This window comes from Penicillium chrysogenum (assembly GCF_028827035.1).
Source record: "Penicillium chrysogenum strain IBT 35668 chromosome Unknown utg000004l_segment0_segment0, whole genome shotgun sequence".
Classification (NCBI taxonomy): Eukaryota; Fungi; Ascomycota; class Eurotiomycetes; order Eurotiales; family Aspergillaceae; genus Penicillium; species Penicillium chrysogenum.
In genome coordinates this window covers 6083664-6097871 of record NW_026622752.1, presented here as the reverse complement: position 1 = coordinate 6097871, position 14208 = coordinate 6083664, and the positions used below count along the sequence as shown (strand labels likewise).

General features: G+C 48.4%; 7 protein-coding genes across 7 annotated transcripts; 3 read left to right on the top strand and 4 right to left on the bottom strand.

Annotated features, from left to right (window-relative positions):
• Positions 1 to 238: 238 nt before the first annotated feature.
• On the bottom strand, positions 239 to 2008 carry N7489_008265 (uncharacterized protein; the record flags this gene model as incomplete). The annotated part of the gene is made up of 8 exons (XM_056714015.1): positions 239 to 325; positions 381 to 496; positions 550 to 577; positions 635 to 832; positions 894 to 1108; positions 1156 to 1299; positions 1351 to 1697; positions 1758 to 2008. 8 exons carry the CDS (start codon positions 2006 to 2008, stop codon positions 239 to 241), a joined length of 1386 nt encoding a protein of 461 aa, XP_056567730.1.
• A 663-nt stretch (positions 2009 to 2671) lies between these two features.
• N7489_008264 (uncharacterized protein) lies at positions 2672 to 3931 on the bottom strand (the record flags this gene model as incomplete). Its single annotated transcript, XM_056714014.1, has 5 exons — positions 2672 to 3035; positions 3098 to 3240; positions 3294 to 3512; positions 3563 to 3667; positions 3734 to 3931. The coding sequence occupies 5 exons, from the start codon at positions 3929 to 3931 to the stop codon at positions 2672 to 2674; spliced, it is 1029 nt and encodes a 342-aa protein (XP_056567729.1).
• Positions 3932 to 5649: 1718 nt separating this feature from the next.
• N7489_008263 (uncharacterized protein) lies at positions 5650 to 7545 on the top strand (the record flags this gene model as incomplete). The annotated part of the gene is made up of 6 exons (XM_056714013.1): positions 5650 to 5779; positions 5862 to 5932; positions 5997 to 6109; positions 6186 to 6268; positions 6323 to 6700; positions 6761 to 7545. 6 exons carry the CDS (start codon positions 5650 to 5652, stop codon positions 7543 to 7545), a joined length of 1560 nt encoding a protein of 519 aa, XP_056567728.1.
• A 410-nt stretch (positions 7546 to 7955) lies between these two features.
• Positions 7956 to 9096, top strand: N7489_008262 (DUF3716 domain-containing protein; the record flags this gene model as incomplete). The annotated part of the gene is made up of 4 exons (XM_056714012.1): positions 7956 to 7968; positions 8045 to 8404; positions 8463 to 8521; positions 8614 to 9096. The coding sequence occupies 4 exons, from the start codon at positions 7956 to 7958 to the stop codon at positions 9094 to 9096; spliced, it is 915 nt and encodes a 304-aa protein (XP_056567727.1).
• Positions 9097 to 9924: 828 nt separating this feature from the next.
• On the bottom strand, positions 9925 to 10716 carry N7489_008261 (YoaK family protein; the record flags this gene model as incomplete). The annotated part of the gene is made up of 1 exon (XM_056714011.1): positions 9925 to 10716. One exon carries the CDS (start codon positions 10714 to 10716, stop codon positions 9925 to 9927), a length of 792 nt encoding a protein of 263 aa, XP_056567726.1.
• Positions 10717 to 11033: 317 nt separating this feature from the next.
• N7489_008260 (uncharacterized protein) lies at positions 11034 to 12505 on the top strand (the record flags this gene model as incomplete). The annotated part of the gene is made up of 4 exons (XM_056714010.1): positions 11034 to 11273; positions 11318 to 11407; positions 11462 to 11801; positions 11856 to 12505. The coding sequence occupies 4 exons, from the start codon at positions 11034 to 11036 to the stop codon at positions 12503 to 12505; spliced, it is 1320 nt and encodes a 439-aa protein (XP_056567725.1).
• A 146-nt stretch (positions 12506 to 12651) lies between these two features.
• Positions 12652 to 13065, bottom strand: N7489_008259 (uncharacterized protein; the record flags this gene model as incomplete). The annotated part of the gene is made up of 1 exon (XM_056714009.1): positions 12652 to 13065. One exon carries the CDS (start codon positions 13063 to 13065, stop codon positions 12652 to 12654), a length of 414 nt encoding a protein of 137 aa, XP_056567724.1.
• Between the last annotated feature and the right edge of the window lie 1143 nt (positions 13066 to 14208).

Sequence of the window (14208 nt, the reverse complement as noted above, 5' to 3'; positions counted from 1 at the left end):
TCCAAGCAGTTCAAAATTGAAGCAAGTGGTCGTCTTTGTTCGAAAAATGATTGTGTGCTGCTGCTTATATATATTCCCGCGGTATTCGAGAAGTATTGGATTAAAAGATAAACCGCACCCAAGGAAACAATGAACCCTGATGAAGATGTTACTGATATGAATTCACCAGATTGAAAGTTGAATCTGTCTAGACAGTTGGATACATCTAGAACATGTTGTACGCCGAGACCTTCCGACTTCATCCACTTCTGGCAGCACAAGAAAAGCTGGCACCACTTGAATCATCGTGAATTGCCTTCCCAGACACCCAGAGACCCATGCCACACTTCATAACAATTAGTAACATTATCAATGGCCCAGCATTGAAAAATTCGACGTACCAAGCAAGCACCAATCCCGACAATGACCAGATTGACGACAGTTAGAACCATCTTTTTCCAGGAAGCCCCATACTGGCCTCGGTTCAGGAACAACCAGAAGATACCACTTAGGCCATCTGCATGCAGGTCAGCATGATCGACAGTTTGGTATGGACGGAATATCACTCACAGGTAAACCAGCTCGCGAAAAGGGAAGTCTACTCCGTGAATCCATGTTAGCACCTATCTAACTTGCAACTTCCGGCGACACTCACGATCAGACTCAGCAAGTTATTGAACACAGGGATTGCCTCGGAAATTATCCAGGCTATCACCCACAATACTAAAGTAATCACAACCCAGGACCCGATTGAGAAGAATGTGCGCTTCTTCATGTGATCAGTGCCCCGGAACAGGCGGACGTAAATGTATTTTGCCGCGACATGGCCGTTGATCACACCAGCTATAACAATCTGAAATATCAAGTTAGAGACTGTTTATCAAAAGCAGAAACATATGCTAGAGATATCGCACCGTAGGAATAGCAATTCCATATGCAAGCTTTGCTGTTATAGGCTTTGTGGAACTCAGGGCGGGTGAATCCACACCCTTCCCACCGTAGATGTAGATAACAACCGCGGCTATTACATACATACTCGTATCGGTTATCTGGAGCATGTATAGTGTCTTGGGATAGTCCGTCGGGGTCTCCATCTCAGAAATAAAGCCAAAGAAAGCCACATGCCCAGCTAGATACCGATTAGTCGTGGGGTCTGACCGGTTGGTTCGTACTCACCGTAAGCAAATACGATATTCGTCACGGCCAGGAACCCCTTCGAAAGACTGACAGTTGTAGTCGCATCGACCTTGCCGTCACCCGGGCGCTGGATGGCAATGGCGATCATGGTAATCAGGAGTGCGGCAAGGATACTTGCAAAAGCTGTGATAGTTAACAAGGAAGTCGTTGTAGAAGGGGTATCGATATACTTACAAGCAAACGATAACCATGACACCTTGCGAAGAGTCCTGGGCAAGGCACAGATGAACGAGACGATCAATCCGACGATCCCAAATACAATCGAGCAGGTCCCATGATCTGTGACTGTATCCATCATGACACTGAAAGTCAAGATATGACTGCCCATGACGAAGATGAGGAAAAGCAACTGAGCCGTTCCTAAGAACTCCCTTCCGAAACGGGCTAGGCCCATCGGATGGAACATCACCTCCCCAGCATCTCCCATACTATGTACTTGTGGGTGTCGGAGTTTGAACTGGCCGATGACATATCCAGTATAGGTTGCGACTATACCCAGTCCGACGATGAGGATGACTGCACTGGAAAGCTATCAGTATATTGTCATGCTGGACATGAGCAGGAAGTAGTAGAACACGTACGGTGCAAGTCCTAGCACTGCGACAGCAGATGGAAGAGACAGGATACCGAGGGAGACGGTTTCCGCGATCATGATCATGCCGCATTGCCACCATTTTAACGTGCGATACTTGATTTCCGCAAATTCCTCATCCCCGAAGGGGTCTGCCAGATGAGAGACCACATCCTCCGGTCGATCCTCCTCTTCTTTTGTTATTGAATAACTCCTGTTGATGTCAGGACCGGAAGTAGCAGTGTGGTGAGGTTCTGCCATTGCAGTGGCCGGGGTCACTGTTTAGAGCTCTGTAGCGATCGTGGTAACTGTCATGATTAGACGAAAGAATAGAAAGCAATTCCTGGAAGTGACAGACCTGCAATATTTGATTATGGACAACCTAAGTTTGGCTGTAGATTGATGAGGTCATAGTGCGGGGATAGCCCTACGGAGTCTCGGAGATGGAAGTTGGGGGGGATGACCACCAATGCCCCAGGTGAGGATCGATACCTGAAATCAGTGGTCAGAAGAATGCCCTGCGCTAAGCAATGCCAAACATAGCGGAATTGATCGACGAAAACGCTTGATTACGCCACCTAATATCCCGATATGGACATGCCACCGAGACCTTTCGTGGTACATACTCGCGTGAGCGAAAATATGATTCGCCCCCGGTACCATCGGAAGACGCCTGAACTTGATCTTACTCGTTTCTACATGCAATATTGCCCGATTGGATCCGACGTTAGACCCAAACAACGCATCCGCTCTGGGGATGACATGTCTGGTTGTCACGCATACTGAAATGAGTCTTGATCGCGCTCTACGCGCCAAGTCCACACTTATGACAGCCTGAATCTTCAGACATGAGCACGATGCGACGAGTATTTCGTATCAAATATATGCATTAAAGGTATAGCTCCGACCCTCCCACTGAGAGCGTCATCGTGTCTCCAAAAGCTCCACATCCTCATGATCCACTGATATTTCAATGCTCTTCATGATGCGATTTCTTGCCGGAAAATTACTCACCCGCGACCCAGGGCATGTCGCGTTCGATCTATCAGAGTGTGGCGTAAGTTTATGGTTGGTTCGCGACTTGGATGCGTCGTCGGTGTAGGCCAGTCCATTCTCGTCCACGTAGGCTGCGACGAATGGTTTCATTAATGGCGCTGTCAGTACGAGAACGCTGAATGCCACGTGAAGTTCTGCCACAACCGTAGCGGAGGTTCCCTCGAGTGTTGGGTCTGCTGAATTGACTTGTTGACTCATGTAGTGGAGGTGGATCGCGCTGATAGGGATAAGGCTGCAGTTGTACCAGGTCTTTGTTAGTATGCATAAACTGACTAGGGGAGAACTTGAACATACAAAACTCGACAGCTCAGCACCAGAATCACAATGACTTTGTTGCTTAGTGTCGTCTGCAGCCTCGTGATTGCCCGGATGGGATACAGTAAGAGGATCATTTCAAAGGCTATATCCAATGCTGTAACGGCCTGCCAGTGGGGGAACTAGAGGAGTCTGAGTGAGTAGACACATAGCATTGGCAGTTACCATGACCTACCAGAACTGAACATTGTTTGCTGATATCATGCCATGGATGTTGATCACAGCGGACGGCCAACAAAACTATAGCCACAGGGGCACAGAGTACAGTGACCGTCAGAAGAGCATAGCTCATCCAGAGCGAGCTACGTAGAGTAATGGTCCGGTAAAAGAGTGCGGTTGACGCCTTTGACGAAGATAATATTGCGATGTAGAGGATATCTGCACTGTACCCGGCCTAGAAAGCAGATGTCAAAATCAATACCCATCCTGATCAGGGACACCTACCTTCTCGATCGAATTCCAATCTTCATCAGCGATCAACGACTTTGATTTACCCCAACCAAAATGAATCTGCGCAAAGACCACAGATACCTGTGCCAAGGCAAGAATCTAGATCCAACGTCAGTCCCAAGATCTTCTAAAAGGGTCCGCATTGGTTGAGACGGAAAGACATACCACAGTCGCTGCAAAAGTCAAATCATCCAACTGACGGACTCTTCTATTGTATGCAGAATACACACGAATCCCCAGAGATCCCAGAACCAAAAATAACGAAAACGAAGCGATGACTGTAATAACTCCGTTATGGTTTATTTCGGTATCCACTGTCAGCGGAGGTGACAAGCCCGATGGCACTGGGGATGGAGTTGCCATGGCCAAAAGAAAGACACATATCCTGACCTGTTCCTAGGGACTCGATGGAGGATATACTCAGCTCCAGCGGAGCAGACCGGCTGACTCAGAAAATTCACACCGTGAGGCAGGGCATCCTAATCACGAATGGCAGATCTCCATCCACGCTCAGCCTGGATCCAAACTGAGATATGGCCTTGGCCCATTGGCTGATCCACGGATATGGGCTGTGTATATACTGTTGGTTTCCAGTTGCGCGTCATTAGCTTGATTTGGATTCGCGAAGTAGTGAGGTTTGCTTTCTGTGAGATGCTATGATCCTGGTGGTCCAGTATACATAGGTTTATAAGCGCCACATAATATTCGAACAAATTCAAACTACTTGTGCCTATTGGTGGAACCATACATCGAGGGTACTTTATAGCTACTGAGGTATTGAGTTATGTATGGGGCCTGAAGTATTGGGCTTGTCCAGCATGCCATTTTGCAGATCACTTAATGTTCCCGTGGGCATAGAATCGGATTATTTGGGGTGCTATGGCCTTAGCGACACAGAGGTCCTCGGTTACTCCGTCAAATATGTAAATACAAAGTTCTGTTAACTCCAAAATTGGTGGGCAGGCATGTACTCGGTTGGTTACTGCCTCTCGAAGGGTTTGTTGCACTGTTACATTTACATTTTGCCGATACAACGAAGTACACCCATTTCGAGTAACTTGTAGTACCAATACTTTGCAACACGATACATATACTCGGTAAGGATTACGTGTGTACTCCGTAGCGAACTTTCGTTTGCCGTTGCAGTCACAACTGACAGGGTACACGGGGGATCGCCGTATGCGCAGGACGCTAGAAATAATGACTTACCGTAACGGGAATCTTGCAGCCCTTTACTTTTAGTATTTAGGATACCCGTGCCATTCCGTTAGAGGCAGATCTATTTTCAATTGCCCCAAATCCAGTTTGCGTGTCTGACAGGTCCAATGCCCAAACGACTTCCACATCCAATTTATCTGTACAACCCAGCCTGACATCTGGCCCTCCTTGCATCCACGCGGGAAGATGCAGATAGAAGCCGGGATGGAGCATGAAATTACCGCTCCCAACTAACGACGAGACACTTAGCGCGGCACCAACCCCCGTGTGGCGTTTTGATAGCTTCGTTCATGAATTCAGTTGAGACATCGATTTGGGTGCCACCATCCGAGGAATGGCGTTGGGGTTGAGACTATCTTCTTCTTTTCGAACAAAAGTTGGACAATGTAAGCAAACACAACGGCCGGGATAGTTGACAGGGATAAGGTACTAGTCCCCATGAGAATGAGACTCCTCCTCAACTACTCCGTAGAGATGGATCGAAACGGGCTGTGCCACTTTAACACAGTCCCAGCGGCCATGGAAGATTATGCCGATTCCGCTCCGACGGTCGCTAATGGCCTTGCCATGTGGACTTGCGCCCATTATCATCTGGAAATTTCATCGAGGGGTATATGTAACATAGGCGGGGAGGACTTCGGCTTCAAAGGTCAATTCGCTGTATCACTCTGGGGGATGCCTGCAGCGGAACAGCCGAGCGTGCCCCGAATTGGCAAAATCGGGTTCTCTTTTGTGTCCTTGTATCTCCAACTTCAGATTGTCTGTTTCGTGTTTGATTAATATCAAACCCTTGAAGTCGTCTCTTCTGTAGCCGAACAATTTTGATATGTTACTGGCTCTTTGGTCTTACATTAATTGTCAAAATGTCACCACAAAGACCGCAACTACAAGATCGTATCTCCTCCTTTGACCGAGTTCACACGATGGAAGAACATCCCGTGAAAGATCTACCGGGCATGGATGGTAGTCCACAGGATCAGGATGATATGACACGTATGGGGAAGATACAGGAATTGAAGGTGTTATTTGGCTCTCTTTGATGGAATCTGAACATCAAAAACTGACCTCTTCGAAGCGCAATTTTCGACCCCTAGCTGCGTTGAGCTTTTCAGCGGTTCTTCAAGCTACCTGGGAATTTATACTTATGTGAGAGGCAGTCTGCAGTCTGCATGTAGCCAATCGTGTCAGGCACTAATGGCTTCATTTCTAGCTCAAACACACAAGGTCTCGAAAATGGTGGTCTCGCTGGTGTTTTCTGGTCCTATATGTGGACCTCGTTGGGTTCGGCTTCATCATTGTTTCGCTAGCTGAGATGGCTTCGATGTGAGTCGTGATTTACAGATTTGATACTACCCTTAATCCTCGGACGTTTCTGACATATCCTTGTCCTATTTACCAGGGCACCCACGTCAGGCGGCCAATACCACTGGGTATCGGAGTTTTCATCGCCTCGTTACCAGAAATTTCTGAGTTACACCACTGGTAAGATGTCTAGTATAACGATGACCCTTGCGATTGCTGATTACTGTCATTTAGGATGGATGTCCGTACTTGCATGGCAGGCCGGAGCTGCATCTGGCTCATTTCTGACGGGGACTATCATCCAAGGTCTCATCGCCCTTCGTGACCCGAGCTACGAACCGCAAAATTGGCATGGAACCATGTTTGTGTTTGCGATGATAGCTGTGATTTACTTTTTCAATGTCTATGCCGCAAGCTGGATGCCTCGAATCCAGAATCTCCTTCTGGCGCTGCATTTGTTATGCTGGGTCATCATTGTGGTTGTCTTGTTCGCCATGGCCCCCCATAACTCCGCCAAAACCGTCTTCACCTCTTTCCACAATGGTGGCAATTGGTCTACTATGGGGATCAGCTTGATGATTGGCCAAATCACAGCTATATATGGCTCTCTTAGTATGTTACTACGACATAACTGTTTCAAGATCCAAGGCTAACTGAAAAATACTGCTACAGGTTCTGATGCCACCGCACATATGTCTGAGGAAGTCAAGGACGCAGGTCGATATGTACCCATTGCAATCGCATGGGGATACTTTGGGAATGGAATACTTGCATTGATAATAATCGTCGGCTTTCTTCTTGCCCTGCCCTCAGTACCTGATGCGCTCAACGACAGCACCGGATTCCCCTTCCTATATGTGTTCCGCCAATTCCTCTCAACCTCCGGGGTCAACGGCCTGACGGCCATAGTCCTTATTCCAGTTATGTTTAGCAATATCCTCTTCAACGCATCAACCGCACGTCAAACATATGCATTCGCACGAGATCGCGGTCTACCCTTCGCAGACTGGATCTCGCGAGTTGACCCGCATCGGCGGATTCCAGTACGAGCCATCGCACTCTCGTGCATGATCAGTGGCCTATTGTCACTAATAAATATCGGCTCGCAAGTTGCATTCAATGCAATCATCTCTCTCAACGTCGCTGCACTCATGTATACATACGCGATATCCATAAGCTGTGTGATTTACCGGAAGATTGCCTGTCCTGAGACGTTACCTCCTCGACGGTGGAGCCTTGGTCGTTTCGGTCTTGGAATAAACACCATTGGGTTGCTTTATGTTATTTTCGCGCTCTTTTGGTCTTTCTGGCCCCCGAGCCCGTTGCCCTCAGCGCGGGACTTTAATTGGAGCGTGGTGATTTTTGCTGGGGTGTTCATTGTTAGTCTTTTGATGTATCTGTTCCAGGGACGACGACATTATGTTGGTCCTGTTGTGACGGTCCAGCCGAGCAATTGACAGTGAGATTCACATCGCCTTCTTTATGGGGCTCATAGCCAACTATTACGAGATGACGATTACCATGAAATGAATATATGACTCTCGACTTGGACTCTGGGTGATGGTGGAGTCGACTATTTGCAAACTAGTGCCTCATTGTGACCTGGTTATGTAGAACTCATTAAGCGAGGGATACTCTCACTAAGCAATTCAAATGTTGTTCGTTGCCTGAGGTCATGTTTGTGGCCATGGGGGCTGGTGAGATATAAATTGGCGATGCGTTCCCTGAGACCTCCTTCCTCCTTCATACCCCCACGCTACTTACCTTCATCGCGACAAAATTGTTTCTTATCATTTTAGTAAAATCATAGCCAGGGTTATAGTATCTCTCGCCCTAGAAATAGTTGGATTGGCGGTCTGATAGCGAGATGCCGGAGGATCGTTCGTTGTCCCTATCCTTATTGAGAGCTGTTCCATTGCCATTAAAATTGGTGCTGACAATACTATGATCCTACAGGTCAGGTATTTGCTTTGGATGACAAAGGAAACGTCAAGGTTGAAGACCTTAGAAATGGCAAGCGCGTGTCGGTTTACGCATCTACGCTCATACCTCTCCGCGACGTCGATTGGAGATCATCTCAACCGGAAGTCACCCAACTTGGTTTGAGGCGACAGGCAGTTGCTGCCCATGCTCAGCGATGTGGAGATATTCTTGCAATTGGAGAATCATGCCGGTCTTGTCAGCATAAGAATGGGCCGTTTGAAAGTTGTGTGGTTCTTTATATGTTCGTTGGGCCATGGTGGCTGCGCCAATCTTCGCTTGGCCGTTGTTGCATGAACTGTCACTTCAGCAGCCACGCTCCCAATTGCTCGCTAGGTAAGTTGTTGTATAGTCACCACGTGATATTCACTAATCAAATTCCTGATGGATCCAGTGAATGAAAACCAGGGAACCGGAGCCCGGAAGTCCCAGACACAGGCCGATGGTGGTGCTGTAAGTGCTCTGACCTTCACTTAGGCCTGTCAAGTTTTCCCAGCACATGCCATGTGTAACATCAATAAAAGCCTACTAAAGAGATAAAGCAGGTTGATTCGACTGGCGCCGTCCTTGAGTACCTGCGAGCAAAGAAGCGCAAGAGAAATGTCGAGTACGATAGTACTTACTATCAGTCACCGCTCGACCAGTTCGACATCAAAGGGGAAGGAAAGTACTCAGAGAAGCGCCATGCACTTGAGTCAATCCATACGGTTTATGAGCGCGTGGTGCAAGACATTGATCGGCTTTTCCGAACGCTATCCAAGGCAAATGAGCTAGATTCCGGTGAAGACACGGAAGGAGAACAAGAGGACCCCGTCGTTGTTGAGCCTGATATGGCTGCAGAAGACGCACAGAAAGTTCCAGGTGAGACTCCTGTCAAAGAAAAGGAACGTGAAAAGAAGGATGTGAAGATTGCCGAGTCTGCTGTGAAAAAGGAGGAAGAGGAAGAGGAAGAGAAGCCCACTATCTCTCGCAAGCCTCGTGCGGCTAGGGGCAAAGGAAAAAATGTCCTCGCCATTGAGGAGAAGTGATTGTGGAAAGAGTTGGTGCGTCATCCAAGGTCAGACTTTCTTAAATTGGGGACTATGTTGTTGGGGTGCCAAGGTGGTTTCTACAATATTCGTGTCTATGTCCATTTTTGGAATTCTGGGGAATATTCGCCTTCATTGTTGTGGTTCAGTTGCTTTTCTATTGTGAGTACTACATGTCCGGTCTATCATATTGGTGTCCGGAAAAAGAAAAAGCCCAAAAAAAGAAGCAATCCTAATCTGAGACTATTTATCAATCTGGGGTAAAAAGAAAAAAAGAAAAAGAAAAAAAAAAAGCTACAGAGGTCTGTACGTTCATGACGTTCATGTGTAGGCACCTATTGTTATAGTATAAATGATCAGCTAGGCATACGGGCATCCATTTGCCCATCAGCTCCTAATAATAGATACCAATGGCGAGGTGAAAGACCCTAACCTCGGGCTCGCGCGATTCCGATTAAACTTAAAAGGGCTGCAATACTCCAATTACTCCAACATGATATCAGAATAGGGGTAGATACATGATTTGAGTGCAAATATGGAGACGTCGACCTCCGCACTCCGCATTCCCCCCCGGGAGTGGCCTCGAGTTATACCGCTGTAGACACATCATTGGAAGCGTTCAACTCCCACGCGGTAGATTTCATTGACAGGATACTTCTAAAACAGTAAACAGACAGTCCCGCAACTGCCACACAAGTGGGAATAAAGACAATTGCATACAACTAACAATATATGTTAGTATCTATATCGAGCTAACCGGCATCTTATATACATCAACATCAGCCCATAATCTAGGTAGAACTGTGATCTACCACCAGTCTTCAAGGCTCATTCTGTTTCCTCCTCACACTTTCCCTTCCAGGCCAACCATCCGGCAACAATCAACGACTTCAGGACCGCCGCGGTCCACAAGGCTCCCATCATCCCCACAGAGCTATGAGCCCAGAGACCACCCAAGACCACCCCGAAAAGCAAGCACAAGACTGCGCCAGTCCGCCGCATCTCCTCAGCATTACCAACCACCTTGGTCGAAAGGAAATCACGGTGTGAAAATAAGTCGCAATAAACACTCGTCAGAACAACACTAGTCAAACCGCCAAAGTTCAAAACCCGACTCGTCACCGCCTGCCCACTGCTCTGGAACGCGATGAGCGCAACGGGGACGAGAACCAACCAACTCAGGGGCCCACCACGAGTCGGCCGATAAATCGTGACGATCAAAGCGGCAAGGGAGACACACAAGGTTTGAGCCAGGAACGACGCACAGAGCACCCATCTCCGTCTGGACGGGAAGACACGGTGGAAGGTGGCGAAGCAAAGGGAACCTAAACAGAACCCCGCAATGGAGACCCCGGACTTGATCCAGCGATCGTCTTCAGTGCCAACGAGACCCAAGCCAAAATATACAGTGTTACCGGTTTGCATGCTCACGAAGGAGCCCCATATGAGTACCGATGAGCTGTCGAGCAAGCCGGTGATGACGTAACAGAATAGTAGGACCAGGTCGCCATGCGAAGGGTCGAGGTCGCTGCGCAGGTGTTTGGATAGCCGGGATAATCGAGGTGGGTTAGAGGGTCTGTTATTGCCCAAAAGAGCGTCCGTTTCGCCAGGTACAGACATTGATAGTGAGGTGGTTAGGTGGTTGATTGAAGTGGAGGGAAGTTGTGTTTGTTTTTTATGGAGTCCTTGGCATAGGAACTCCAACTCGATCTCGGCAAAAGAAAACGAGAATGCGTCACCACTTGGATTATCCGAGCGTACTACAATGTAAGGGGCAAATCAGTTGGAGTCAACGGTTGGAGAACGGCATATGCGATCGGAATATTCGCAATGTCGTGACGTCGATGCGGATAACAACACTTCCACAGTTACCCATTCCCCTTCATCGAATTTGTTTCTCTTTTCCCCTATGTAACTAGGGCACTATCAAGCTCACCATGCAGATTACACATCTCCTGTTGAACCTGGCATATCTTCAGGCTACATGGGCTATCCCTGCCCCGGATTATAGCCTGCAAAAGCTCCTCCAAATACCAGCTGGCCATCCCGCAGAATTGCTTGGTCAACAGCCTATGTCTAGACACCCCCTTTTTCTCCGGGACATCGCGATCCGTACGATCACAAGGTTGACTCTGTTGGCGATGAGCGACAGCCACTGCCGTTCCGCAATGGAGACGGTACGACCGTGATGGGACCGCGGAATCGAGACCGCGAGCGACAGAACCCCGATCTTGTGCGTCCGCCGAGCACTGATCATGGCAGTATGCCGAATATGCGATGGAGTTTTGCGGATTCACATATCCGGATCGAGGTATGGTCATCCTAGTAAGGGATGTACATCATTAATCTAAACATTTGTGTATAGGAAGGCGGATGGACGCGACAAACCACTATCCGCGAGCTACCTACTAGCCGTGAGCTCGCGGGCGTCAACATGCGTCTAGATCAAGGAGTCATCCGTGAACTCCATTGGCACACGGAAGCTGAATGGGCCTACGTACTCGCTGGAAAAGTACGAGTCACCGCCCTAGACCTAGAAGGCGGCACTTTTATGGACGACTTGGAGGCTGGAGATCTGTGGTATTTCCCCGCTGGACACCCACATTCACTGCAAGGCCTGGGAGAGAATGGCACGGAGTTCCTTCTCATCTTTGATGATGGCAACTTCTCTGAAGAATCCACCTTCGTCTTAACCGATTGGTTGGGTGAGCTAAATCTGTCTCAATCTATGGTTTACAGACACTAACCCCCGTCTTTAGCTCATACTCCAAAAGCAGTTCTAGCAGAGAACTTCCGCATGTCACCAGAACAATTCGACAACATCCCGAAATCGGAGAAGTACATCTTCCAAGGGTCGAACCCAGGAAGCATTGATCAAGAAAAGCCACGCACCTTCAAAAAATCAAAGATCAACTTCACACACCGTATGCACGCCCAGGAACCGATTGAAACCAGCGGCGGTCGAGTCCGCATTACCGACTCTACCAATTTCCCAATTTCCAAAACAGTAGCCGCCGCCCATCTAGAGATAGCCCCGGGCGCACTACGCGAAATGCACTGGCACCCCAACGCCGATGAATGGACATACTTCAAGAAAGGTCGTGCGCGGGTTACCATATTTGCCGCGGAAGGAAACGCCAGAACATTCAACTATATGGCCGGTGATGTGGGCATCGTGCCTCGGAATATGGGGCACTTTGTTGAGAACCTGAGTGACGATGAGCCGCTGGAAGTTTTGGAGATTTTCCGCGCGGATCGATTCCGGGATTTCTCGCTGTTCCAATGGCTTGGTAGCTCGCCTCGTCGGATGATTGCTGAGAATGTATTTCCCGGTGACCCCAAGGGAGCAGAGGAATTTTTGAAAAAGATTGAAGATGCTGAGAAGGATCCTATCAGGGATACAATCTGAGTACCATTTACATAGCTTGATAGTGGGATTCTAGGTTTTACGGATACAGCAGAAATACTACCTACTTGAATACAATGATAATGTTTCGGATGAGAAGGGGGTTTTCCTTCGGATTGACTTCAATCTGACGATGTACACTGGACAGCCTAATTGTGAAATTTTAGTGACCACCGTGGACAGATGGCTCTTGGCTGCCTATTCGGTTTGGGCCGGTATGTGCGCTTCAGAGACGCACGCTCAGAATTCTGAGGTGTCAAAACGCCAGCGAACCGAAGGGCGGGTCTGACGGGTCTGGAGTGCTGCAGATTGTCATCGTTGATCTGCTGGCGAGCAGGCATGACCTGGCGACGGCGCCAGGGAGGGATGACAGAGAATTGGCGGGCAGCAGGAAGGGCCCCAGTCGAACTGGTGTTCAGTTGTTGCGGAGGAGCAGGATATTGTTGAGCATGAGGCTCCTGAATACCACCAGAGGGAAACCTTCCAGCATTATCACGGCGCCACGGAGGGGTGACAGAAAACTGGCGAACAGCGGGTTGTTGCGTGCCATAGTTGGACGTCATCCATGACAAAGGCACCATCCAAGAGCCAGATGCCGGCCAAAGAGCACCAGACGCAACACCAACGGGTGAATGGAATGGTTATAGATGATTCGCTCGATCTCCCTTCCGTCTCCCATTGCATGCTTGAGAACAGCTGCCTCGAGAGAATTCTTTCTTCCCTTTCGATACCCGGACCGTTAGACATGAATATCGAGCCGCACTCCTGCCAGACCTTCAGGTATCCAGTAGTCCTTTAGATCATGACCTCGGGTGTCTGAAGAGAGATGATGTCAGCATGTGTTTCGGGTAAAGCTATTTGAGATGTGATGCCCAAGAACAGAATAAAGTCTTACCGCATTTTCCCCCACAATACTGTCCGGTCAGGTTGGAGCCTGATCCTGGGCCAGCACGTTGCTTAGCACGGTCGTCGAGATTATTCAATTCTATACCGAAGGGACGGTCGACCGCAGGGTGGAAATATCCCCCATGCGAGATGCAAGACAACTTCAGAGATAATTTCTCACTGTGGCGTCGCTTGTCGAGTAGGATCGAACCATGTTGAGCAGTAGGCCAAATTTGGCCTTGGTGTGTTACCTTTCGACTGGCTGAAATTTCCAATCTCCAGGTGCACCCTTTCAAAAGGCAGGCGACCTATATGTCTTTGTAGTCTCCAGGGAGGGTAATGAAAATTTGGTATGGAGACTGGCATGAACTCTGGAGAATAGATGATATGATTAATTATGTTGGCCCTGCGATTTGGCGAACCGGCATCGAACCTGAAATAGCGCAGTGTTAACAATTTGTTCGTCCTTTGTCGAGGATTCTAAAACATTTGCTAGCTCTTGTGTGATTGGATTAACCAAAAGGATTGGACTTGATCTTCATCCAAGATAATTGTTTCGTTGCCGCTGCCATCGTCGTCATTGTCGTCGAGAAGTGGCTTGGCCGGTGCCTTACCTAGGTACCTTTAAAGTCCTTTTAGAAATCTTCCAGAGATCTTTTCAGGAGTCCCTCAGTGGTCCGGCTGCAGTCCTTTCAGCACCCCGTCCAATTGTCCTCCATCCCCCTCATTGGTGTTGTACCCAGGAGGACGAAACATTTAGCCGCCATATGGAGGATTATACTGCAGTTACAGTCCAAATCTGTGGACAATTTGAATTGATA